At 33.4% G+C, this 24,480-nt stretch overlaps 4 protein-coding genes across 6 annotated transcripts; 3 read left to right on the forward strand and 1 right to left on the reverse strand.

Annotated features, from left to right (window-relative positions):
* Positions 1–35: 35 nt before the first annotated feature.
* Positions 36–7,032, forward strand: LOC102655858. Its single transcript, XM_006569454.3, has 3 exons — positions 36–156; positions 632–844; positions 6,765–7,032. The coding sequence occupies exons 1-3, from the start codon at positions 137–139 to the stop codon at positions 6,859–6,861; spliced, it is 330 nt and encodes a 109-aa protein (XP_006569517.1). The 5' UTR covers positions 36–136; the 3' UTR covers positions 6,862–7,032.
* Positions 7,033–13,871: 6,839 nt separating this feature from the next.
* LOC409162 (retinoid-inducible serine carboxypeptidase) lies at positions 13,872–18,282 on the forward strand. Its single transcript, XM_392686.6, has 9 exons — positions 13,872–14,004; positions 15,639–15,871; positions 16,470–16,700; positions 17,012–17,122; positions 17,207–17,435; positions 17,507–17,656; positions 17,723–17,800; positions 17,898–18,052; positions 18,131–18,282. The coding sequence occupies exons 1-9, from the start codon at positions 13,944–13,946 to the stop codon at positions 18,188–18,190; spliced, it is 1,308 nt and encodes a 435-aa protein (XP_392686.2). The 5' UTR covers positions 13,872–13,943; the 3' UTR covers positions 18,191–18,282.
* A 1,368-nt stretch (positions 18,283–19,650) lies between these two features.
* Positions 19,651–22,125, forward strand: LOC726400 (forkhead box protein I1-ema). The gene is made up of 2 exons (XM_001122142.5): positions 19,651–21,351; positions 21,521–22,125. Exons 1-2 carry the CDS (start codon positions 20,758–20,760, stop codon positions 21,719–21,721), a joined length of 795 nt encoding a protein of 264 aa, XP_001122142.3. The 5' UTR covers positions 19,651–20,757; the 3' UTR covers positions 21,722–22,125.
* On the reverse strand, positions 21,843–24,239 carry LOC411696 (GDP-mannose 4,6 dehydratase). Of its 3 annotated transcripts, XM_395164.6 has the most exons (7): positions 24,056–24,233; positions 23,663–23,905; positions 23,381–23,573; positions 23,085–23,317; positions 22,771–22,986; positions 22,620–22,688; positions 21,843–22,523 (listed from the first exon to the last, which is right to left on the reverse strand). In XM_395164.6, exons 1-7 carry the CDS (start codon positions 24,113–24,115, stop codon positions 22,461–22,463), a joined length of 1,077 nt encoding a protein of 358 aa, XP_395164.3. In that variant the 5' UTR covers positions 24,116–24,233; the 3' UTR covers positions 21,843–22,460. The 3 variants fall into 3 exon arrangements, with proteins under 3 accessions (XP_395164.3, XP_006569515.1, XP_006569516.1); XM_006569452.3 differs by having other exon boundaries at positions 23,085–23,573; positions 24,056–24,239; XM_006569453.3 differs by having other exon boundaries at positions 23,085–23,573; positions 24,070–24,237.
* Positions 24,240–24,480: the final 241 nt, after the last annotated feature.

Below are 24,480 nucleotides of genomic sequence, written 5' to 3' on the forward strand. Positions count from 1 at the left end.
TCGCCCCTAGAGCACAGAGAGAGAAACACATTTCGAGGAGGGGTATACACGTTGTTAGTTACGTTCTCGACGGCCATACGATGGCTCACATCTTGAACTTACCTGCGGAGAGGGGGGAGAGATCGTAACGGCCGTTATGATCGCCCGTCCACGAAGGTAAAAGGGGCATTTGGCGGCCCATCGCGCGGAGTCAACTTTTTTTTTCTGTTTTCCTTCTTTCCTTCTTCCTCCTACTCCTCCTTCTCTTTTTCTTCTCCTTCGCACGCTGAACCGTAGAGTTGGAAGACGTCGATCGATAAAGGATACGTCGGTAATAAAGGAAAGTGTTACGATTCAACCGAGGAATTATATCAAACGTTGCCCGTTAAAGATTTCGATTTAATAACGAAACGATAAATTTTACTTTGTAAAAAGAAAAAGAAGGAAAGAGAAAGAGAAGAATTTCGTAAAAATTGGTTAGATAGAAAGAAATTCGATTCGAAATGTAAATTAAGAAATCGACGCGAGGGCGAGAAAAATATGTTGTAACGTATACTTGTAAGAGAGAGACGAGAGAGCGAGAAATTTCGAGCGAGGTGACGTAAACTTTGACCTATCTTTTAATATTATTATTATTATTATTATTTTGCAGAAAGGGACACGCGAAATCCCGACTCTTTCTTTGCGGAGAATCGCGGTACATGTGCGCAGGATCGAGAAAGCGATACAGCGAAGGGAAGAGGCGAAATGTTACGTTAGGATTAATTAACGCTGCGCGCGTTTTTTACAACTGCGACTGCCGTGATAAAAGCCCGAATGCTGGTATTCAATCGCAAACAGGAAAGAGGGACGTGTGTATACGTGCGTACGTACACTGCATTTGTTTACTTTCACTGGGTAGAACGGTTAAAACGTTTTATGCAATCGTGTTCCTCGTGTACACGTTCCGTTTCAATATATCTTTGATTCGCGTGTAATCCCGGGAAAGCGGTGGTAGCGTTCCACGCGTTACAAAACTACTCCCACTCGTTCCATTTTCATCCAATGTCATAACTTTCATCGATAACCCCCGATCGAGTATCCACGATCCGGAGCAAAGCGTTTATCTTGCCCGAGGTCTGGATGAAGCAAATTATGCAATATATATATATATATATATACATATATATGTAATAATTGATCGAACTCGACGCTAATTTATTTTATAATATACAGTCAATTATCCAATCGATCTAAAAGATAAAAATTCGACCCTGTTCCAATTTTTATTATCTTATTTGTATTATATTTTTATCACTTTTATTGAGATTAATCTTCTTATAAAAAAAAATATCTGGACGAGTTACTTATCGAATTCGATCCGTATGAAATAATAATTTTTGATTTATTATTAATTCCTTTTTCTCTGAAGGAAGAAATTTGAATGATATTAGGAAATTAATCGATCGTAAATTAATTTATCATTTTCATTAAGATTCATTAACAAATCGCTCCGTAATAAAATATTAATTTATTTTTCTCTTTTAAAATCCGGATAGCATTACTTTGTTATCGAATGGGGATGAATCACGTGGATTGCGCAATCGACCGTTGAAAGATTAGATCGAATGTGTGAGAGTGTTGGCAAGAATTCTCTTGGTAATCGGTCGTGCTCCGTATAAAATATTAATGACCCCCAGGAAGATCGGGAAAGCTCGACGGGCGTTGCGTAGCGCGGAAACGTGGCTCGATAAACGCGGTGAAACTGCACCTCGAACAGAAGACGAGAGGAGAATGGGCAGTCGGTATCATAGAGAAAGAATGTAGAGTGTGTGTACTAACAGATCTTTGACCTTCCTCGCTTTCCAATTTTATTTTCGATCTCGATTTGCTCTCTTTTTTTTTTTTCTCTATTTATTTATTTACTTTTTTTTTTCCTCCTTTTTCGGATATTTTTAGACTCGACTCCTCCTTTCGTTTATGCAAAAATATTATAATTTACATCTCTTAAGTGAAGATTTATTAATTAATTCAGAAAAATCCGGTCCGATTCGATCGAATTATTTATCATAATATATTTACGAAAAACTATTCGTGACGAACAGTTCCGAGTTTTTTAAGTTCCGTTTCCCAAGTGATTAATGGAACGGGATCCGGAGATCGACGTACGAAATTATTTCGATGAAAGCAATCGTTTAATTTTACGAACGTTCCCTGACCCACTAATGGATAGATTCTTTTTCTTCTTTCTCTTTGACCGATTCTTTCGCAACCGCTTCTTCGAATTTTTTTCTCTTTCTTCTTCTTCTTCTTCCAAGAAGAACCCGTCGCTGCATTTCTTATTAAAAAAAAAAAAAAAACACCGCCCCAAATTTATGATCACATATTTTTTTCTCCCGCACATTTATCTTTTATCCCTTCTTATCTCTTAGATAAGCAACAGATCGTTACGGATAAAAACAAGTGGAACGGAACCTACGTTTAACCAAGATGCAGAAGAAGAAGCTACAAGCTGCGGATTTTCATCTCTTGTAAAAAAAAAAAAAAAAACAGTCGCTTTCTTTCGATTCCATCCCATCGATTTGATACCTTTCACTATCCAATAAACCGTTTCCGCGATGCCGTTAGAGCGACGCGGAAATGACGCGTTCCATGACCCCTCGAATGCATAAAACATCGCGACGATACTATTTCTACACTCGCGCCTCCTATCGATGAATAATCGCTCCCCTCGCTCAATTAAACGGAGAGGATTGTTGTTGATCAAACGGCGACTGCTTTTAAAGCTGCCTCAATCGTTATTAAGAGACATTGTTAATTATATTTTATTACATATCATTAAGAGATTTATAAGGAACGTTTCGATTTTTAAAAATATCGTTGGATCATTCTTTACTTGGGAGAAAGAGCGAGATAAAATTTTCGTGAATATTATTTCGAGAGGGGAAGACGAAAGTGTGGATCGCCTTGACCTTAAATAGGTAAACCGGGTAAGAAGTTTTCCTTTTTTCCCGCCAGGAGACGTGTCCTGCGATATCCTGGGTCACGGCCGAAAAAAAAAAATTGAACGTGTACCGATCGATCTCGGCGAGAGTGAAAACGGGAAACGGTTTCTCGGTCTCGGTGAATCTACCATTGACCCTTGCCACCCGTCCTCGCTACCGTGAGAGATATATTTCCTCGCCTCTCCGCCTGTGTCGCGGGTATTTTCATTATTTTTGTGAGTGAAAGTTTCGAGCGGGAATTGCACGAAACCGAAACTCTCCATTCATTCTTGATACAATTTTAAATCAAAAGATCGCTCTCCCACAACATTGGCGCAACAATGTTCGATTGTAATTGGCTGAGATATAATTTTTCTTAACATTAATTAAAAACCCGCTTCTACGCTATCCTCTTTTTCGCATCGTCCTTCTTTTTTCACTCCTTTGTCGTATTTAATATCGACGAATCTTTTCAAATCTGCCGTATCGATCGGGAACCGATGGACGTAGAAATAGTCGCGTTATATTATCTCCCTGTCTCTGTCTTTTTGGTAAACGAGGTAAACGAAGTGAAAACGAAATTGAGCTATTTGAATGAAGAATGCTGAAAGTCGTCATTACGCTTCATGATCGGGTCACTTTGACTTTCTTTCAATTTAGGGTTGCAGCTGGTCCGTCCTCTCCGCTCTTTTATATTCCGAAGGATAATGGCGGTTGGTTACTTTCACCGAGCGTGCACGATTGATGACGGAGGAGGAGGCACGAATCGAGGAGCACGAACGAAATCATCCTTCGAGCATCAACCGCGGATAGTTCGTCCCGAAACTAAAAAAGGAGAAAATGTCTTCTACTTTTTTTCTCTTTTCTTCTCTCTCTCTTTCCCCTGTTTTTTTTTTAGATATCGTGTGTACAAATATAAAAAGAGGAAAAAATATAAAAAATAAGAATTTCTGCTTTTTTAGGTGTAGGTAATAACCCACTCGACCGAATTGACGTAACGTTATTACGTTATGATTAAAAAAAAAAAAAAATGAAAAAAAAAGAAAAAAAGGAAGGATCGATGTCACATCATTACTTTCCAATTGTTTTCCATCGGTTATGCACTATTGAAAGTAAACACAAAGATGAATTACCATAAAGCGAATTTCACTTTTTTTATTACCATCTTCTCTAAAAAAAAGGAAAAAAAAATACGCGCCCAATCTCCATTAAAGATTCGCGAAAATTTATCATTCGAGAAAAGCGTTCTTTTTGGTCGCGTTTCTTTCTTTTTCTTCTTTTCTCTCTCTCTTCCTCTCTCACGGAATTCGTAATATACATTCGGTGTATCGAGGCGAGGCGCAGCACAATTTGTTGCAAATTGTACAAATTGGGAACGGCGATGAGTGATAAGCGTTAAAGAGTTGCGTTAAAAGTTTTTTCGAAACATTCGTTAAAGGTAATTGGTGTAGCGATAAAACGTAAACACGTTTCTTATTTATCCTTGTCACCTTATATGAAAAAGTTGGCGTCTTGTAAAATTGTTCGTTGTCGTAAAAATTAAATATGAATCATCATTTTTCCAAAAATTGGAACAATTTGGAAAATATCGTCGAATTTATATATATTCATACGATAAACGAAGGATTGATTGAATTTCCTCGTTACGATTATATCAGCGTATAATATTAACATTATTATTATTATTATTATAGGTCTTTAAATTAGCATCGTGTTAAAAAAGAAAAGAAAAGAAAAACAGAAGAAAGAAAGAAACGAACGAAACACGTTTTTTCGTATCTATCCGTGTCACCTTATAAAATTGCTCGTTACCGATCGTAAGTAAATACGTGTTATTACCTTTCCTTGTTCCAAATATATGGAATAACATTTACTCGATACGAGTCGAATTTATATAATAGAAGAAGGATCGATTAATCCCCTCGTTACGATTATAAGCATATAATATTACGAACCTTGTTATTATTATTATTATTATTATTATCGTAGATCTTTGATAAATTAGCATCGTATTAAGAAAAAAAAAAAAAAAAATAGAAAGAAAGAAGGGAAGGAAAGTGAGAAAGTGAAATTTAATTTAAACTTACTTTTAACGGCTACGTAATGATTCAATAAAAATGATTCAATAAATAAAATCCTCTCTCTGCGAATATTCTTTTTTTTTTTTTTTATTTTTTTTCGTCAACGAATATTTGTACAAGAAAAGATCGTTAAAAAAATTTATCAAGCTCTCTTTTTCTTTTCTTCCTTCGTTCCAGAAACTGCAAAAGTTAAAACAAAATTACGAAAAGATATATCTCTTCTTCGTGCAAACCGTAGTTGTATCATTTATCGTTTCGAGGAAGGAAGAATCTTAAGGACTTATCGTTGTTATACCGATGGTTAGGTTAGGGTGTGTACGCTTTTCTTCCCCGTATTTATGTGGCAATGATCGTGGAAAGATTAAGATTGGTATTCATACAAGGACGCTGTTTGTTACTCGATGCAAATTAGGTTAGAGCAATGAACCTGCAGAATTCAAATGCAATCCTTCATTACCTTCAAACGAGCAAGTAGGAAGTAACGGAAGAAAAAAAGAGAGTGCATAGTAATCGATGTATAAAAAAAAATATACAAATATATAGAAAAATAAAAATATAAATAAAGGAACGAAACTAAATTAGTTTTTTTAAATATAGAGTTAAATAACATTAAAAATATATACTCACAGTTTCATTCGCTAATTGAATCGGAATGATTTTCGTAGAAAGGATGAGATACATGGATTGGACAATTTGCATTACGAATCGATAAGAGAGGTGATTCAAAATCTATTCTATTTGAAAAAGAAAAAAGAAAATACAAAACGATTAAAAATAATTAATTTTTTCCGGTTCCTCGTCTATTACCAGGAAGTTGTAACTGGTAACGGAATTAAAACGATTTGGATTCCATTTTCTGCGGGCGATTCTGCTGGCAGTTTGTGCAATCGATCGATCGATGGTGACAATAAGTCGTTGCACGCGCAATAACGATACGATACATCGTGTGACTTTTCTTTGTCTTTTAAAAATTTTTTAAAAATAAAAAATCGTCTCGTAACTCTTTCTCTCTCTTACACGTATAAATATATTTGAATCATTGATTATTGGATCAAAAAACCAAAATTTCAATCGATTCGAGCTTCGGAGAGAGAAGAGAAAGATATTAGAGAAAGTTGTCCGAAGTTTTTAACGTAAGAAAAACAGAACGATGGCCGAGATGAGACGGGATAGGGAATGAAAGTAATACGCTCTTTCGTGTCCATTTAGATATTTCTCATTAAACGAGAGACGAGTGAAAAAGTAAAGTGTCTTCCGGGTTGGCGATCGCATCGCATAGCTTTGTTCCACGATTTCTATATCGATAAAGCGAGCCACCGCCGGTAATTCTGACTTAACATTCTTAAATGGTCATCAACTGGTAAAAAAAAAAAAATATTCCCAGTGACACCTCCTTCCGCCTCTCTACTTCCTACGCGAAAATAGAAATAATATTCCTCTCTCGAGTATATATTAGATGTGCAAATAAGTTTCTTTCCTTTTTTTTTCTACGATCACAACTTCTGACCAAATTCGAATTACTTCCCGTTCGTGGTGCCATCTGAAAGATCGTTCTTTTGTTTTTAAGAAAAGCCGTGATGAGCGCTCTAAGAGTTTCCTATGCAACAATTTTAAGCAATATGGCGTACGACAAGTATCATTCGTGTCACTGTTTGCTTTTTGCATTCCAGCTTAGAAAATCAACTGTTGAAACTGTTGAAATAGTTTGTGCACGACTAAGAGAGAACGCCGTATGTTACAGAGCATGCAGAAAGTTGTACCAAAGATTTAAAACCTTTGGAAATTTTAATTTGGAAGACGACGATTGGAAGACGTTCAAGTGCATCGAGAAAGTTTGATGACGGTGATTTAGACGAATTGACTCGATGAAAATCCAAGCCAGACGCAAGAAGAATTAGCAGAAAGATTGGAAGTCACCAGACAAACAGAATCTATCTCCGACTGAAACAATTGGGTAATCTTGTATTTGCTTTAATAAAATGCTAATAAAATGCTAAATAAATGCTGTAATAAAATCTTGAATTTGAAAAAAAAATTATATATATGTGTATATATATAAAATTGAATAACATGAGTAAAAAGAAAAAATAAAATAAAATATCATTTTATTCGCGAATGAGAATAATGGAAGAATAATGGAATGATCGAATTATTTGTTGTATGTAGAAGAAATCGCCACAAATATTTCTTTCTTCGTCACTTTCTTCGTTCCTTTGGGGGCGTGTCTATGGAAATATACGATGCCAATCTGTTCCACGGCATTCGTCTGCGAGGATAAACTAACAGATCATTAAAATTCGCCGAAAATACACGACCGATGCTGTTTCGTGTTTTCGAGAATTCGATCGAATTGTTGATATACCCTCTTTACAAGCTTGCTTGAAAGAGTTTACAAATTCTATTCTTATTAATATTTAATCTAGAAATTATTTACATTTATGTACATTTTTATTCCATCAAATCGTTATCTCCATTTAATTGAATATATTCGAAACAAGGATAGATAGATAGATAGATAAATAGACAGATATTTCGTTAACGTGGTGGAGGAGTATATCTTGCCATACTAACTTGGTTAGAAAGTTATATATTTGCAATACGCGTTATATAATTGTTGCAAATAATCTTTGGGAATTCAATGGCCGAAAAATGCGTTAGAAACTCATGTATACTTGTTTTGCACGCAACAAATACGACGTATAAGTAACAAGTACCATGGCACGTATCGTGATTTTAGATTTGTTGGAATACACAAGCGGTTTACGTGAGTTGCGAGATAATGGAGGCAATCTCGAAACATTTTCACTCTTCGGTTTACTTTAAATTATCCGATTCGATCCGAAAATTCATCATTCGGAAGAAAATGGAAGAATAAGAGTAATTTTAAATATTTTAAGTATTCGAAAATGAGAAAAAATTGGAATGTAAATTTTTCGAATCGATTTCTTTGTTTCTCAAATATTTCTCAAGTTTTCACATTTTTAAACATTAAAAAAAAAAAAAAATATGAGTTTTGAAAGGAATCTTTATAAAAGGATGCGAAAAACTTTCATCACGGTAAATAAATGTTTCTCGAACACCAAGATAAATGTTTGACGCGTGTAATTGAATAGAATAAAAAAAAAAAAAAAAAAAAAAAATCTCTCCAATATTACGTAAACCGTGCAAGTAGACTACTTTTCGAAACCGCATAATGAGAAATCCACGTATTTTGAAAGTTGAAAAGAATTTCAAATTATTAATTATTAATTTAATACGATAATAAAGTATTTTCAATTACATCTATATGTTACTCGAGTTAATCGTAAAGATATTTAAAAAAAAAAAAAAAGATAATTACTTATCTCTAAAATTAATCGCAAATATTAATATTACGTAATTATATTATACACCTATACAATAACGTATTAATACAGGAATTCAAGGAAAGATCAAAGAACTCACAGATTCGAATCTCACGCGAGCAACTGTATAAAAGTCTTCATGTGTCGTGCAGATTAATTCGCATATATATATACATACAATATCGTCGATATCACCCTTTCTCTCACCCTTAATTCGCCTTTGAAAACAATCCAAAGAGAAATCATTGTGTTCAAGGAAGAATTCTCGATGATCGGATCCCTCCTCCCTCTCCCTCCTCCTCTCCATTATTACTTCTTTTTTTTTCCCTTCGCCTCTCTATCTCGATCCTCGCATCCTGCCACCTATTATTTTCATTATCTTTATTAACTTGAAATTATCCAAACGGAACGTTTGGCATTTGATTGATCTTTCTAATTGTATATTTACGCGATAAAAAAAGGTCGAAAACAACAACTTCAACCCAGAGAAGTGGTTATTATTAAAATTACACTCTGGACGAAGATGGATGGATATTGTTGTTTTTCCAAGTTTTTACAACCGCACCGATGATTGCGATTCGATCGAGCGAAGAAAAAAAGGGATATTTTTTTATTTTTGAAATTTTTCGAATCTCGATCCATCCCTTCTCCTCCTCATCCATTTCCTCTCGATAATTTGGATAACGAGTGAGTATCGTTTTTAAATTATTTACACATCGAACGGTGGAAAAAAAAGTATCGGAGCAAGTTATTTAATATTTTTCGAACGATCGATTTTAACGCGTGTGTGACGCGTAAGGCAAGTAACGAGTGAACTTTATAATTCGTCGCTGGTAGCTTCAATAAAACACAAACGAAGATCGTGTCGCAGATATTTTAATCAATTTAATTGATATAGATTATCGGATGATATATTGTGTATATTTATCTTTAAATAAGCGTGGTTATTCCATTACAATAATTTTAATAAATTTTTCATCAAAATTTTTTTTTCTCCCCTTTAAAAGGAAATCATTGAATGCAGTGCTCTTACCCTTTTTCTTTATAATTGTGTTTGACGAACATGAAAAATCATTGTGAAAATTGATCGAAAGAAAATTATCAAATATTTCCATATCGTTTAAACAAAAATTTTACGATTTTAATTTTGTTAATTTTCCAACGGATATTTTTTTTTTTTTTTTGGATTATCGAAAGTTTCACGACACAAAAGAAATATTGCGCAAGCTATATATATATATTTTTTCGTTCGACATAGAACGAAATTGTTCCTTCTCCTAAAAGAGAATCCGGAAACAATCTTATATAACGGTAATTACTTTCAATTTCGGAAGTGGAGAATTTGCGTAACACCCGCGATTTATTCGAGGTAGTTCATTTTTACGTGCCATTTCTCGTGTACCATCCTCGATTAACGTTGTTCTCCGATTTTTTTTCTTTTTTTCGATCTTATATAACGAAGCAATTCGAAGAACAAGACGCGTCACGTTTTCAAATTTGGTACAGATTTAATTATGTTGAAGAGAGTTGTTTGTTTGTTTGAGAGGCGCGTAAGTCGAATCGAATCCGAGTGTCATTCATTGTGTGGAAAAAAGTGAATGAAAAGACAAAAAAAAAAACAAAACATTTCTCGACGAGGGGAAAGGTTAAAAAAGCGAAGGTGAAAATTTTAATAGTTTTGCAATTAGACAAATGAATTAATGATCAAAAATAGACAAACAACAATTTACTATCACATTTATTATCTTTCAGCCGGCACATAATAGAATAGCATAATAAGATATTTGACTAATTATTTTACTAAGTAAATGATAATACAATCGTAAAATTAATATAATTGCAAAATTATCGTTTTATCAAAATGTGGTGTTTTTTTCTCCATTAAAAGAAACTAAGTTGGCGTTTAAACGTATGCCAGCAAAAGAAAAATAAATAAATAAAAAAAGTAAATAAAAATCGCTTTGAAATATGTATATCGATCTTTTCTCCGTCAAATGATTTTTTTTTATAAAAATCTACGCGATCTTTCGTGTAACCACGCATCGATAATCGACAAAGAAATTTCAACAATTAAAAAGAAAAAAAGAAAAAATTCATTATCGAAAAAGTGACGGAATCGAGAAAGAAAAAATTCGATCGGGGCAGATTAATTATTATTATCTCGATGACAATTTGATCGTCGATACCGTTTAACAGGTGAAGAGATTCGAGATAAAATTGCCGTATCGGTAATTTTCTCCTTAAGAGGATCGGTTATAATCGATCGTGATTTAAACGATAATCGATTTGCCCCAACACGAATTCGAGTAAATTGATACTTAACAACGGAGAAATGCTCCCCATCGAGCGCGTACGCACGTTGAAAGTGAAAAATAGTTACGAGGGAGAAAGTGACGGCGTCATCGTTCGAATATTCGTCGTTGAACCGCGATTAAGAAAAAAAATATATATATATATGTGTGTATACATATGTATGTTTCTCAATATTTCTAACCTAGAGGACGAATCAAACGAAATATAATGGATAGAAATTCTATTTTCTCTATTTCTTTTCTTTTTTTCTCATCGAATAAAAATATCACGCTGTTGAGTTAACATTTCGATCGAAAAACTTGCGCAGAATTTAATAAAGAAGTCGAGAAATTACAGATACAATATCATAATTTGAGCAAAGGTAATACGATCGAATTTGTAAAAAAAAAAAAAAATATAAATAATATAAAAACGTAGGAAACCTCCCAAGATGATCGTCATGTAGAATTTAAAAAGGAAGCTTGCGTTCCAAAACGGTCCTAATCGCACGATTCGTGACTAGGATTCTTATTAACTACGACGTGCCTCATTTCTTCGACTTCGTAACGGAGAAAATTGCGTAATACGTTACAAGCGTGTCATCCGTGTCGTAAAACATAGGCTATGCGCGTGTATAACCTCAAAAATCTTGTATCCCCCAATCGATGTTGTTGTTACGCTGGTGGGTAGATATTTAAAGGAAAAGAAGGGAAAAAAACCTCGATTGCAATCGATTAGATCGAAACAAGTGTATTTGCGATACCCTCGACTGCGATTTTCCTCGTCACAGATGTATTAAAGACGTCGAAGGAGATGCGTTCGGAAAATTTTGCGAAATTTCGCATAACCTGCAATTCTGTGGACCGCTTTCCAAGCGAAGAATCGCGATTTCACTTTTTTCAAGGGAGATTAAAAAGGGAACCGTCATAGGTAAGAAATAATAACCGTATATTATATTCACTCGATGCTTTCGTGTCACTTATTATCCTTCCAATAATTTCGTTTCTTCATTCTCGTTACATCGGAAGTAACGAGACTTGTCATTTTTACTTGCTCGGTGTTTATATTCTTTCTGAATTTGACAACCTATTTCCGCTTGCTGAAATAACTTTTTTACTTCCGTAAAAGATATCAATCGGATATTTCTCTTGCGTATAAAAGTATTCACTAATTATAATTCGAACCGTATTAATCAACCGTGTTAATAATTCGAGATATTAATTTGTCGCACGATATAGAAATACGGTACGATAAAAAAGAGAGACGAGAATAAAAAATAAAATAAAATAAATCTGGAAAGCAGGAAAACGGAAATGAAATTTCACCGACGCGTGAATATTATGAATGTGTTAATTGATGCGCTCGGTACTTCAGCCTCGTTCACTTTCCCGATCACTGTTCCTCGTAACTCGAATAAATTTCAATATCTCTCGCGGTGGAAATATCGTCGAGATATTATGATAAAGTGAAAACGTGCATTTCGCAACTATATATATATTGTATATATATATATACCAAAATACCGTTTTCCCGCCCAAATTTACATAATACAACCCGGATGATCCGGTTGTAAGACGAAAGCGTGTATGTAAATTATGGGAAACGATATAACTAATTTTAATACTAAATTTATTTATCGTATTAAGATACGACGTACGACATACGCGATTTACATATCGTGTCTCTGTACGAAATCTCTCTCTCTCTCTCTCTCTCTCTCTCTCTCTCTCTCTCTCTCTCTCTCTCTCTCTCTCTCTCTCTCTCTCTCTCTCTCTCTCTCTCTCTCGTATACACGATTTTATTACAGCACGGGATTAGAAATAAAAAATGAGGATATTCTATATATATATTGTAATAATCATGGAATATATTTGAAATAACTTCAGAGCTATATCGAGAGAGAAATTTCAAGAATTTCCTATTAAATTTATTACGTTCACTGTTATAACTCGTATTTGCTTATCGTCGGGCGAAATCTTTTTCTTTTTTTTTTTTTTCTCTCCTCTCTCTTCTCTCGCGATTTTATTACGGTATACAGGATTAGAAATATAGGGGAATACTGATGTTTTATCTTGTATAATCACGGATATATTATAACTTCTTTCACTCGTTTGTTTTATCATAATATAAGATTAAAAATAGTTTAAAAGAATTGTACTGATATTATATCGTGTATAATCAGGGATTAATTATTGAATACAAGAATTGAATACAATATACGTTACTATTATACTCGATTCACTTATGATGGCTGTGTGATACTCTTTCTTTCTTTTTTCTTTACACCTCTCTTTTTGTTTACACGGTTTTATTACACCATTAGGGATTAGAAACGTAAAAAAAATGGATATTTTATCGATATTTTATAATCACGATGTGTTATTAATACGAGTTCAGAATAATAATAGATATATTCTCTGTAGAAATTTCAAGAATTCCAATGTCCGTTAATATCGAAAGTGTGTGTTTTTCGAAGGGAGAAAGAATATATGTGATAAATAACGCGAGATTTTGAACACACCGGATAATGAATTATTCGATTATATATATGCCGGCAAACTCGTGTTTTCGTGTCTAGGTCGATATTCTCGTACGGTTGACATATAAACCAGTCGAAATTCCTGTTTTACACACTTCCAATACACAGATACAAGTGTTACAATGGTTATATCAATGGTATCGAAACTAGGGAACGGACGAGTTTTTCGAGTTCTTTTTCTTTCTTTCCTTTTTTTTTTTTTCTTCTTTTTTAAATTCTCTCCTCAAACTTGATCTTCCACCGGACGAGTTTAGTTTCACAAATTATTTATTACAATCGCTTTGTTTCATTCTTGTGGAATAAAAAGAAATTGTCAATGGAAATAGAGCATTTGAAAGAAACACGAAAATTCGTCGAAATACTAAAAAAAAAAAAGATAATTATATATACAAAACTCAAACATATTTTAATTTAACTTCGTATTTCTGTTTCGTTCCCTTTTTTTTTAAGTCTCCTTAAATATTTCTGAAAATCAGAAATTATTTAAATTTGAGAGAAATTATTTAAATGAAATAAGGATAAAAATTATTTATGCCTTGGCCTATTATCTTTATTCCGAGAAGGGGATTGCAATCGTTTCACAATCGATCGGGGCACCGAAAAATGGGGAAATCTTGGAAACGAAAGAATTAATCGGTATATCTAATCGATCGATCGCCATAACGACAGATAACAAGCGATCCATAAGATCTATCCGAGATTGACTTTCAATAGTCATCGATCGACTGTTATTCGGCCAACAACAATGAAGAGATCCCCCGCGATATTAGCGCTCGTTGCACTTTGCTTCGCTTCTCAAGCGTTTGGTAACTATACTAAACTATACTAAACTTGCCACCAAGATTAATCGAAATTTCCATCCATTCGAAATAATTTATCGAATATTATTAAAGCATTGTTAAGTGTCAAAGGAATATTTTGCTTGTCATTTCTAAATTTAAATAATCTCTTCGTCGCACACATATCTCTTCATTTGCTTCTGAAGCGTTTAGTAACTATACTAAACTTGCCACCAGATTACTCGAAATTTCCATCCATTCGAAATAATTTATCGAATATTATTATAGCATTATTAAGTGTCAAAGGGATATTTTGCTTGTTATTTCTAAATTTAAATAATATTTTCGTTGTACTTTGCTTCACTTCTGAAGCGTGTGGTAACTATATTATACTTGCCACCAAAATTATTCGAAATTTCCATCCATTCGAAATAATTTATCGAATATTATTACAGCATTGTCAAAGGGATATTTTGGATTCGAATTTTGCTTTCTAAATTTAATAATCTCTTCTAAATTTAAATAATATTTTCGTTGCACTTTGCTTCGCTTCTGAAGCGTTTAATAACCATACAAAACTTGCCACCAAGATTATTCGAAATAGTTTATCCTTATTATCGTTTAATTTTCGAAATAATAACGATCGAATAATTATCCAGCATTAAGTGTTAAAGGGATATTTTGCATTCGAATTTTGTCATTTCTAAATTTAAATAATATTTTCGTTGCACTTTGCTTCGTTTCTGAAGCGTTTGATAATTAAATACTATACTTGCCACCAAGATTACTCGAAATTTCCATCCATTCGAAATAATTTATATTATTACAGCATTGTTTAGTGTCAAAGGGATATTTTACTCGTCGTTTCTAAATTTAAATAATCTCTTCATTACTTTACTTCTGAAACATTTGGTAACTATATTAAACTTGCCACCAAGATTATTCGAAATAATTTATCCTTATTATCGTTTAATTTTCGAAATCGTTAAGTGTCAAAGGGATATTTTGGATTCGAATTTTGTTTATCATTTCTAAATTTAAATCTCTTGTAATTATAATTATAATAAAGAGAGGACAAAACATTTTTCGAATCTCTTGCGTGATATTTTTACGTAATACGAATATAAAAAAAAAAAAAAAGAAATTTCGCAATCGAAACGCTACTGGAAACATCTAAACACCGTTCATTTTGCAGAAAACTATATACGTGCGTGCGTATATTTCTATATTTGCTCTGCCATATCCTAAATCTCTGTAAATACGCCCAAGTATCCGAGTCGAAACTCGTCGCCGTGTTCAAACTGTTTACCTTTGAATCTTTTCTTCCTACTCCTCTCGACTCTTCTCTCCTCAACTCGATGAAAGAAATTATTGTAAGAAGAAGAAGAAAAAGAGAAAAATAGATAAGATAAACAACAATTTTTTAGCATCGATAAGAATTTATTACCACTCTGAACGATTGATTACTTTTAGAAATCTTAACGCTATCGTTCCTCGGCAAAGGGGCAAAGTTTAACGTGGGATAAATTACGAAATCTCTTGTCTCGTCGAAAGTAAAATTGTCTCTGTAAAATTCCCCAAAAAAGAAAAAAAATTCATGTTACAATAATTATTTAATTATATTTATCTCGAATTTTTATTCTCTTCGTTCATTTTTCCAGCGAGGAAAGGATTCGGCCCCGGGGAACAGGAATGGGGATACGTGAAAGTTCGACCCGCCTCGTACATGTTCTGGTGGCTCTACTACACCACCAACGCCAACGTCTCCTCCTATTACGATAAACCGTTGATCATCTGGTTGCAAGGTGGGCCGGGAGCCTCGTCCACCTCGTACGGCAACTTCGAGGAACTCGGCCCCTTGGACGCCGATCTGAGGCCGAGAAACTTCTCCTGGGTGAGGGGGGAATATTTAAAAGAAACGAGACTTTTTCAAACTTTTCATTATTATTATTATTCATTATTATTATTTGATCTGGAAAGCACGTGTTTTATCGCCTGTTCTCTTCTTCTTTTTTTTTTGGATGTCGCAACAGGCGAGATATCGATTCGAGTATAATTAATAGGTTTTATTGGATGAAAAAAGAAAAAACAACTCGATTTCGCAATCCGGTCGTTGGAAAGTGATCAATCTTCTTTAATCGCATTTTTATCGAACCTTTCGACTCCAATTATCGAGAGATCCATTAATTAACGCGTCTATTTTTATATTTATTAAATACATTTCGAAAACCGTACAGTTTAAAGGAATTTCGAAATTATCTTTGAGAAAATTATTATATCAACGTTACATTCGCTCTCATCCGAGTGTTTAATTTAAGAATTGGATCGATTTCATATTTGCCAAGATTTAATATTTTTCCTTTCTTCTTTTTTAGAGATTTAATTTTAAGATTCAGAAGAATTTATTTATTTATATCCTTGTTCAAAAGGAGTGGCGCGTTTATAATATCGATATATACGAAATAAAAATATCGAAAAAAAAAAATTCGCAGGTGAAAGACTACAATATCCTCTTCATCGACAACCCGATTGGTACAGGATTCAGTTACGCCACGTTATCGAGCGGATTCGCGAAAACAAACGCGGAGATCGCTCGCGATCTCGTCGAATGCATGAAAGGTTTCCTGAAAGCTTTGCCTGGATTCCAAGATGTGCCCACGTACATCACGACCGAATCCTACGGAGGTAAAATGGGTGCGGAATTCGCTCTCCAATGGTACAAGGTGAAGTTTACAATTTTTTTTTCTTCTCTCTAAAAATTATATAGAAACGATCGAGAAGAGATAAAGAGGATTCGAAAGGGAACACGTTTCTTGAAATAATCGCAATAACGTTAAAAATTAAATACATTGTAAATTAAATACACTTGAATAAAACACTTTGAATAGGTTAACTTTCATCCTGCATTCGTATCGCGTATATATATATATATCGTAAAACTGTTTACGTGTCGACTACTCGAGCAATTAAAGAAAAAAAAAAAATCAATATCTGAAAATTTGTATCCTGATTATTCACTTTGTAAACACTGCAGGCACAGAAAAGCAAAATTATCAAGAGCAACTTGAAAGGTGTCGCCCTCGGTGACGCTTGGATCTCGCCCATCGACTCGGTGTTGACTTGGGCGCCCTTCTTACTCGCCACGGTACAATACAATCTTATTAATTCTTTCAAACCGATTCTTTTTTTTTTTACGCTGAATTTAGAGATGTTTTTCGCTTTTTGACAGGGCATGGTGGACACAGAGGGGTACAAGAAGATCGACGATGTGGCTCAAAAGACGAAAAATGCCGTGGAAACGAATAGTTGGAAGACAGCCACGATGCTGTGGATGAACGCGGAGGCAGTGGTCGCCGAAGTTACCGATAATATCGATTTCTATAATATCTTAACGAGAATGGAGGCTAGCGGCACGCGTTCCCTCGCGGAGAGAATTCGATCGAAACCGTTCCTTCGAGGTTTGAACAGAATTGCATTTTATTAAATCGCAATTTATTATTAGGATTCTGCGATTTCTTCGATATTTTAGAATACGCAACGTTCAACGATGCCTCATTGACCAGGCTTATGAACGGACCCGTGAAGGAAGCTTTGCAACTTTCGATTGTACACAGCGCTCAGTCGAATATGGTATTCACCAAGTTGCAAGAGGATTTCATGAAACCTGTAATCAATATAGGTATTAATTATAATAAATTTGGGATTTTTAAAAATTAAAGGATTAATTTTTAATTTTTGATTCCAGTCGAGGAATTATTGAGCGAAACCGATCTAAAAGTCGCGGTGATCACCGGTCACATGGATCTCATCGTTGACACTCCAGGTATTTTTATTTCATTCCACTCATCTACGTCAAATTATATTTCTTTTAATTCGTATCTAATATATTCTTATTTTCATTATTCATTATTATGATATAGGGACTTTAAACTGGGTTGAGAAGATGAATTGGAAAAATGCGAATTTGTGGCACTACTCTCCCAGATATCCCATAGTGGTGCAGGAGATCATAGAAGGTTATGAGAAATCATACGACAATTTCGCCATGTACTGGGTGAACAGAGCCGGTCACATGGTAAATAATTAAGTATAAACGATTAAATTATTATACAGTTATATCGTGCCATTTTATGAGAATTGTTCTGTCGCACAGGTACCAAAGGACAATCCAGCAGCAATGGGAAGGATACTGCAAAAATTCACAGGACAATAAAATTGCGAAATGGTGTTCAGTTTAAATAAATTCTTGTAAAGCAAATAAGTGAAAAGAGCTACATACATAAATTTATACTTTATCATACATCATATCTCTCTCTCTCTCTCTCCTTAAAAAAATTAATAAAATCTTCCAATCTAAAATTGGATCTCAAACATCTTGATTCTATGTTGTTCCTTGTTTATATTTCCATAATATACCGTCCAAAGAGAGGAAGAGAGAAAGGAGAGAAGGGAAAAATTCCATCTCGATTCGATGTTGTTCCATATATTCCAATAATATATAAATACTGTGCAAAAAGAAGGAAAGGGAAGGGAAAAATTAAATCGTCAAACATCAGGATCCCGCGTTGCTCGTTACCAGAGTCCATTTCAACGGCTATTCAACGGTTATTTCCGAGAAAATTCGCCGCCACGGAACGAAAGGGGCGGCTCGTTTATTTTTTGCAATCGAGCCGGGGCCCCGGAGCTTCTGCTCGCGCTGTGAATTTTCCCACACTCGTAAAACGGTCGCAGTAGCAACAATCCGAAACCGGCTGAGCCCAACGCAGACAGACGCCCGCCGATTTTGTCAATAAGGAACGATTGTTTAGATTCGGGCGGATACCGGGCAGTAAAACGGAACGCAATCCGCAAACAAGATCCGCCCGCGCGATTTTTGAAGAGGAAGAACCGCTCGTTCCTGCGGTTCCCCGGTATCTGTAAATAAAACAAGAAGGAAGAGAGGCTACTTTCCCTCCCTGGACCTTGAACCTTCTTGAATCTCTTTTTCATATTTTATTTTCAAAAATAAAAGGAATTAAAAAAGAAAGAGTTTTTTTAGAAAAGGAAGAAAACTATTCTCAATTTTTTGTCGACACACGTAAGGTGACTTTCCTTCGAGACGAAAATTATTTTTACCATCTGCCGCTTCTGCGGCTTCTATAAATGTTTTTCTTCACTTATATATCCATCGGGATGATGATTTAAGGAACGGAAGGCAGGGGCGCAGGATTAAGGCGCGACAAGCGAGACAATTCTGGATGTTTTTCGAAGAGCATGCCGAGGATTCCCGGGAGCCAAGGTATATCGCTTTGAACGCGATAATCCGCCGCGATTTCCTCCTGACGTCAGATCGGCGATGATTTGTTCCTTAATATTTCAAAATGGAACGAAGCTCGAAGGACGGAACCAGAAACGGTGAATAAACAAATAACACGCGTTTCTTCTCACCATTTTCGGTTACGGTTGCCGTATCTTCGCGGCTTCGAGCCTCTCTTCACGATTGAAAGAAATATATTTTTAAGTTGTAATGGATCGTTAAAAATCAAAACCGAGAGAAGATTATTATCTCGTCTCGTGATATCTTTGTCGTTCACTAATATAAAATAATAATAATAAAAAGAAAATTTAGAAATGCAATGAAAAATTTCGACGATCTTTGATATCGTTTTAATAACGCATAAAAATATATAGAAATAAATTTAATAAAAGATACTTGAAATTCTATTTATCTCTTTTTTTCCAAACTTCGCGAGAAGAGGGTGGAAATTGAAAATTGGAATATATATCCCCCCTCCAAAACGAGAAGTCACAAGCGTGTAAGAGAGAGAGGGTGGCGAGAGCGCGCAAGGGAAGAGCGGTTTCCAAGAAGCGGCACGGTTTCGGTATAATTACCGCAACTTTGTTTACGTATCGGCTCGTTTACTGCCGGCGTGGGTGTTGGGACAGCATATGTGTAAACAGCAATAAAACATGTAGCCACCGGGTCCCGGATAGGTAACCGACACCTCCCTCGCGTTTGAAACGCGCGAACGACGTATCTCCAGGAAGCAGCGATGGGCGGAGCTGGTCCATCCTCTAGATGCTCCTCCGCACGTCAAATTAAACAGCCCTTCGTTAGTTAGAGGATTGATCTAACCGGACGGAAATTGGGATCAGTCTTCGATGCGATACCAACTCGGACCAGTTCGAGACAAAGTTTATGTATATATATGTATATTGATTCTAGTGAATTATTCTTTTGGAATTATGGAAACCGCTAATTGATCGTGGAAGTGAAGCGGTTTAAATAATCGTTAAATGTAGTATTGAGAGAGAATGTATGGTTCGATTTTCTTCGACGAGAATTTTCTTGTCAAAAAGCTTTGAAGAAGAAGTGGATCGCATTGATTTGAACTATTTATTTGGAAAAAAACTGTGGAAAAACGTGTTTCGAATTTTGAACGTAAATCGGGAGGATCAATGGGGACAATTTGCCGGGATACGATGAAACGAGAGGAAGAAGAAAGTGAAATTGTATACTAAGTAAACTTCGACTCGATGATTTTCGGGGAAAAATCTATGATCTAATTTTGTTTCTTCTTTATATAATAATAAATAAAAAAATAATAATAATTTTAATGTATGTAAGAAAGAGACGAATGATAAAAGAAAGTGAAGTTGTATCAAATTAAATAATAAAATTTCAGAAATATTAAATTTAAAAAAAAAAATCCAATATTAATTCTTCTTAAAGAACAAAATATCGGTGAAAAGTGTATTGACATATCGAATTATCGAGCGCGTCGATCATTCCATCTTCCGATGGAGTCGAATAGCTATCAAAATCATCCCTTCTCCATATCGAAGATTTACACCTGTGATCTATCCAGAGGTTGCGAATTATGGAGCACGGAAGAAACGTTCCCGACGATGTGTCCTTTGCCAAATTATTATAGCTTGGTACCGGATATATTAAATCCGAGAAGTATACCTCTGTCATGGGATCTTCCCATAATAAGATACAAACCACAACCACGTTACGAGAAACCACCGTATTCGTACATCGCCCTGATAGCCATGGCTATTAATTCTTCGCCTAAACAGAGACTAACCCTCTCCGGCATTTATAGATTCATCATGGACAGATTTCCTTATTATAGAGAAAACCGTCAAGGATGGCAAAATAGTATAAGACATAACCTAAGTTTGAACGATTGTTTTGTAAAGATACCAAGAGACAAGGTGGTTGGGAATGATAACGCTGAGGATCAGGCTGGAAAAGGGAGTTATTGGACTTTGGATCCTTCAGCCAGCGAAATGTTTGAACATGGTAATTATAGAAGAAGAAGGATGAGAAGGCAAAAAGGATTTATACAGGATAATAAACAGATGGAACAGGATCGCACGATGGTCTCGGTACAAATTAAATCATTTTTTTTAAAAAAGATTTATTTGTATTTTTTCTCTTTTTTTTTTCTCTTTGATAATAAAAGATTAATTTTATTCCAATCAATATAAAAAATTTTAGTAAAATAGTAATATTTTCTTTCTCCAAATTTTTTTTACATTGATATTGATATTTTAGGTTTCGTCGGAAATTTTGTCCAATTTGAAATGCAAAGAAAAAAATGAACAGGAATGTAAAATGGTTGATACGAAGAACGCTGAGGGGAATACACGAAATAGTAAAATAATATACACAGAAGCTCAAGGACATTGTGTAAAATCGATGATGTTTACGATCGAAAATATTTTGCGAAAATCCACGAATAAAACTTCAGTTTAAATATTTAAATATGAATTTTTTGTACTTAAGGTTTTAAAACGAATAATTAATATCATTATATTTTATAATTTGTTCAATGTACTAAAGCAAAAAATAGACTATATTATTAAAAACACTTGTATAAAATATAAAATGAATATTGTTTATTATAAAAATGTGTTTATGTTTTTAATTATACATTGGATATTGTGTACAAAGATTAAAAGTATTACTTAACGATTACTCTAAAATATGGTACAATTATGTACAAAATTATACATTACAACACTTATAGAAGGAAGACATTATATATGTAAATTATTTTAATAATCTTGTGCATCTATCAGCAAATAAAATTATTTTCGAATAAAAATGCATAACTATAATTTTTAGAAATGCATACATCTTTAAAATGCAACAGTAAATAAAAAATAATAAATGATTTTACAACATATATCTATGATATATGCAGATTATATCTAATAAAATTAATATTTAATATTCACATATATTACATATTATATCATTAATATTAATACATATAGATCAAATATTAAATAAAATATTTTTTAACATTCAGATATATCAGGAAGTTTAAAAAAAACTTGTTTGTATCGGATTTAAAAATAATATAACATTATAAATTATTATTCGAATTTTCTTATAATCTAACAAATCAATTTTTTAAATACTATTATCTCACAGAGACGTCATAGAATGTATTTTTAAAATTAATTAACTTTTGATATTAAAAATGATTTTAAGCATTTGGATTTTTGCTCATTAATTCTAAATCAGAATCCATCATATCTTTTACAAGATTCTGAAATATATATGATTCCGTTTATTAAATAAAATATATTTAATTGGTAATTAAATATTACCATGAGAATAAAGAATAATAATTTTGTATAAATACCTCAAATGTAATAGTAGGTTTCCAACCAATTTTTTCTTTTGCTTTAGTAGCATCACCCAAAAGTACATCCTATATAGATAAAATGAATATTTATCATTTTTTTTTAATAATATTATAATAATATAATTATCGTTATGCAATAAATACTTACTACTTCCGTTGGACGGAAATATTTAGGATTCACTTTAACTAATACTTGTCCTGTTTGTACATCCTGTCCTATTTCATTTATTCCTTCACCTTCCCATTTAATGGTACGACCTACATATTGAAATGCTGCTTCCACAAATTCTCTAACACTATGTGTCTCTCCTGTTGCTATAACATAATCATCTGCTGTTGGTTGTTGCAACATTAACCACATTGCCTGTAGAATATGGTATACAAATCTCAGAATATCTATTTAGTAACTAGTGTCTATTTTCAATATTATAAAAAATAAATACAAATAATATATATTTTTACTTCAACATAATCTTTTGCGTGTCCCCAATCTCGTTTAGCATCTAAATTTCCTAATTCAAGAATGTCTTGTAAACCAAGATGTATCTTTGCTATAGATCTGGTCACTTTTCTTGTAACAAAATTCTCTCCTCTACGAGGACTCTCATGATTAAATAAAATACCATTACAAGCAAACATATTATATGCTTCTCTATAATTTATTACAATCCAAAAACTATATAATTTTGCACAAGCTGAAAATTTAATGTTTAATTTAAAATTTATAAAATAATAAAATAATATTTTCATATAATCACCATATGGTGAACGAGGATAAAATGGAGTTTTTTCATTTTGAGGTACTTGAGTTACCCTGCCATAAAGTTCAGATGTTGATGCATGGTAAAATTTAACAGATTTTTCAAGGCCACAGGTACGTATTGCATCTAATAATCTAACTGTTCCTACTGCATCTACTTCAGCAGTATACTCACTTACTTCAAAACTTACCTATAAAAAATATAATAATCTATAATTAATATAAAAAAAAAAGTTTTTTAAATATCATTTTTTAAAATATTGTAAAACTTGATATTTACCATAACATGACTTTGAGCAGCAAGATTATAAATTTCTGTTGGTTGTACAGAACTAATTACTTTAATTAAACTACTGGAATCTGTCATATCACCATAATGTAACTTCATTTTGCCTTGACGATGACATTTTGGATCTTCATAAAGATGTTGAATTCGAGCAGTATTAAAAGAGCTAGCTCGTCTAATTATACCATGTACATCATATCCTTTTTCTAATAAAAATTCTGCTAAATAGGAACCATCCTAAAAAAATTATGTTAGTCGTATATTTTTTTATGTTGAAAATAAAATAAGATTTCTTTATACAATATAAAACAATAATATATATATGAAAAATTGAACATTTGTACAATACAGTAAATATGTCAACAAAGCATGAAATGTCAACTTTACTTGTCCAGTAATACCAGTAATTAATGCAACACGTCTTCTACTATCAGTTGCCATTTTCATACACTATTTATCAAAAAATAAAAAATTATTTTCTCTTCCGAAGAATATTTAATACTGATAAGATAATTCGTTAAATTTATTCGCGTGTCAAAAATATTTTCTTTCTTGGCCATCGAGTTTCCGGAGCGCTTTTATTGCTAGTAAGGTGGCGCCGTTTTTCAACTATCTAAGAACATCGCTATAAAATAATTATCATGATTTTAATATATATTAAAATACGTGTTTAATATGTATTAAAAATTTGAAAATTAATTTATCTAATTATTTGTAAAAATGTAATAATTTAAATATATATAGAAACTTAAGATAAATAGAAAGATTATATGTTTTTCCAAAAATTGTAAGCTTGATTCTCGCTTTTTATA

This window comes from Apis mellifera, linkage group LG7 (genome assembly GCF_003254395.2).
Source record: "Apis mellifera strain DH4 linkage group LG7, Amel_HAv3.1, whole genome shotgun sequence".
Classification (NCBI taxonomy): Eukaryota; Metazoa; Arthropoda; class Insecta; order Hymenoptera; family Apidae; genus Apis; species Apis mellifera.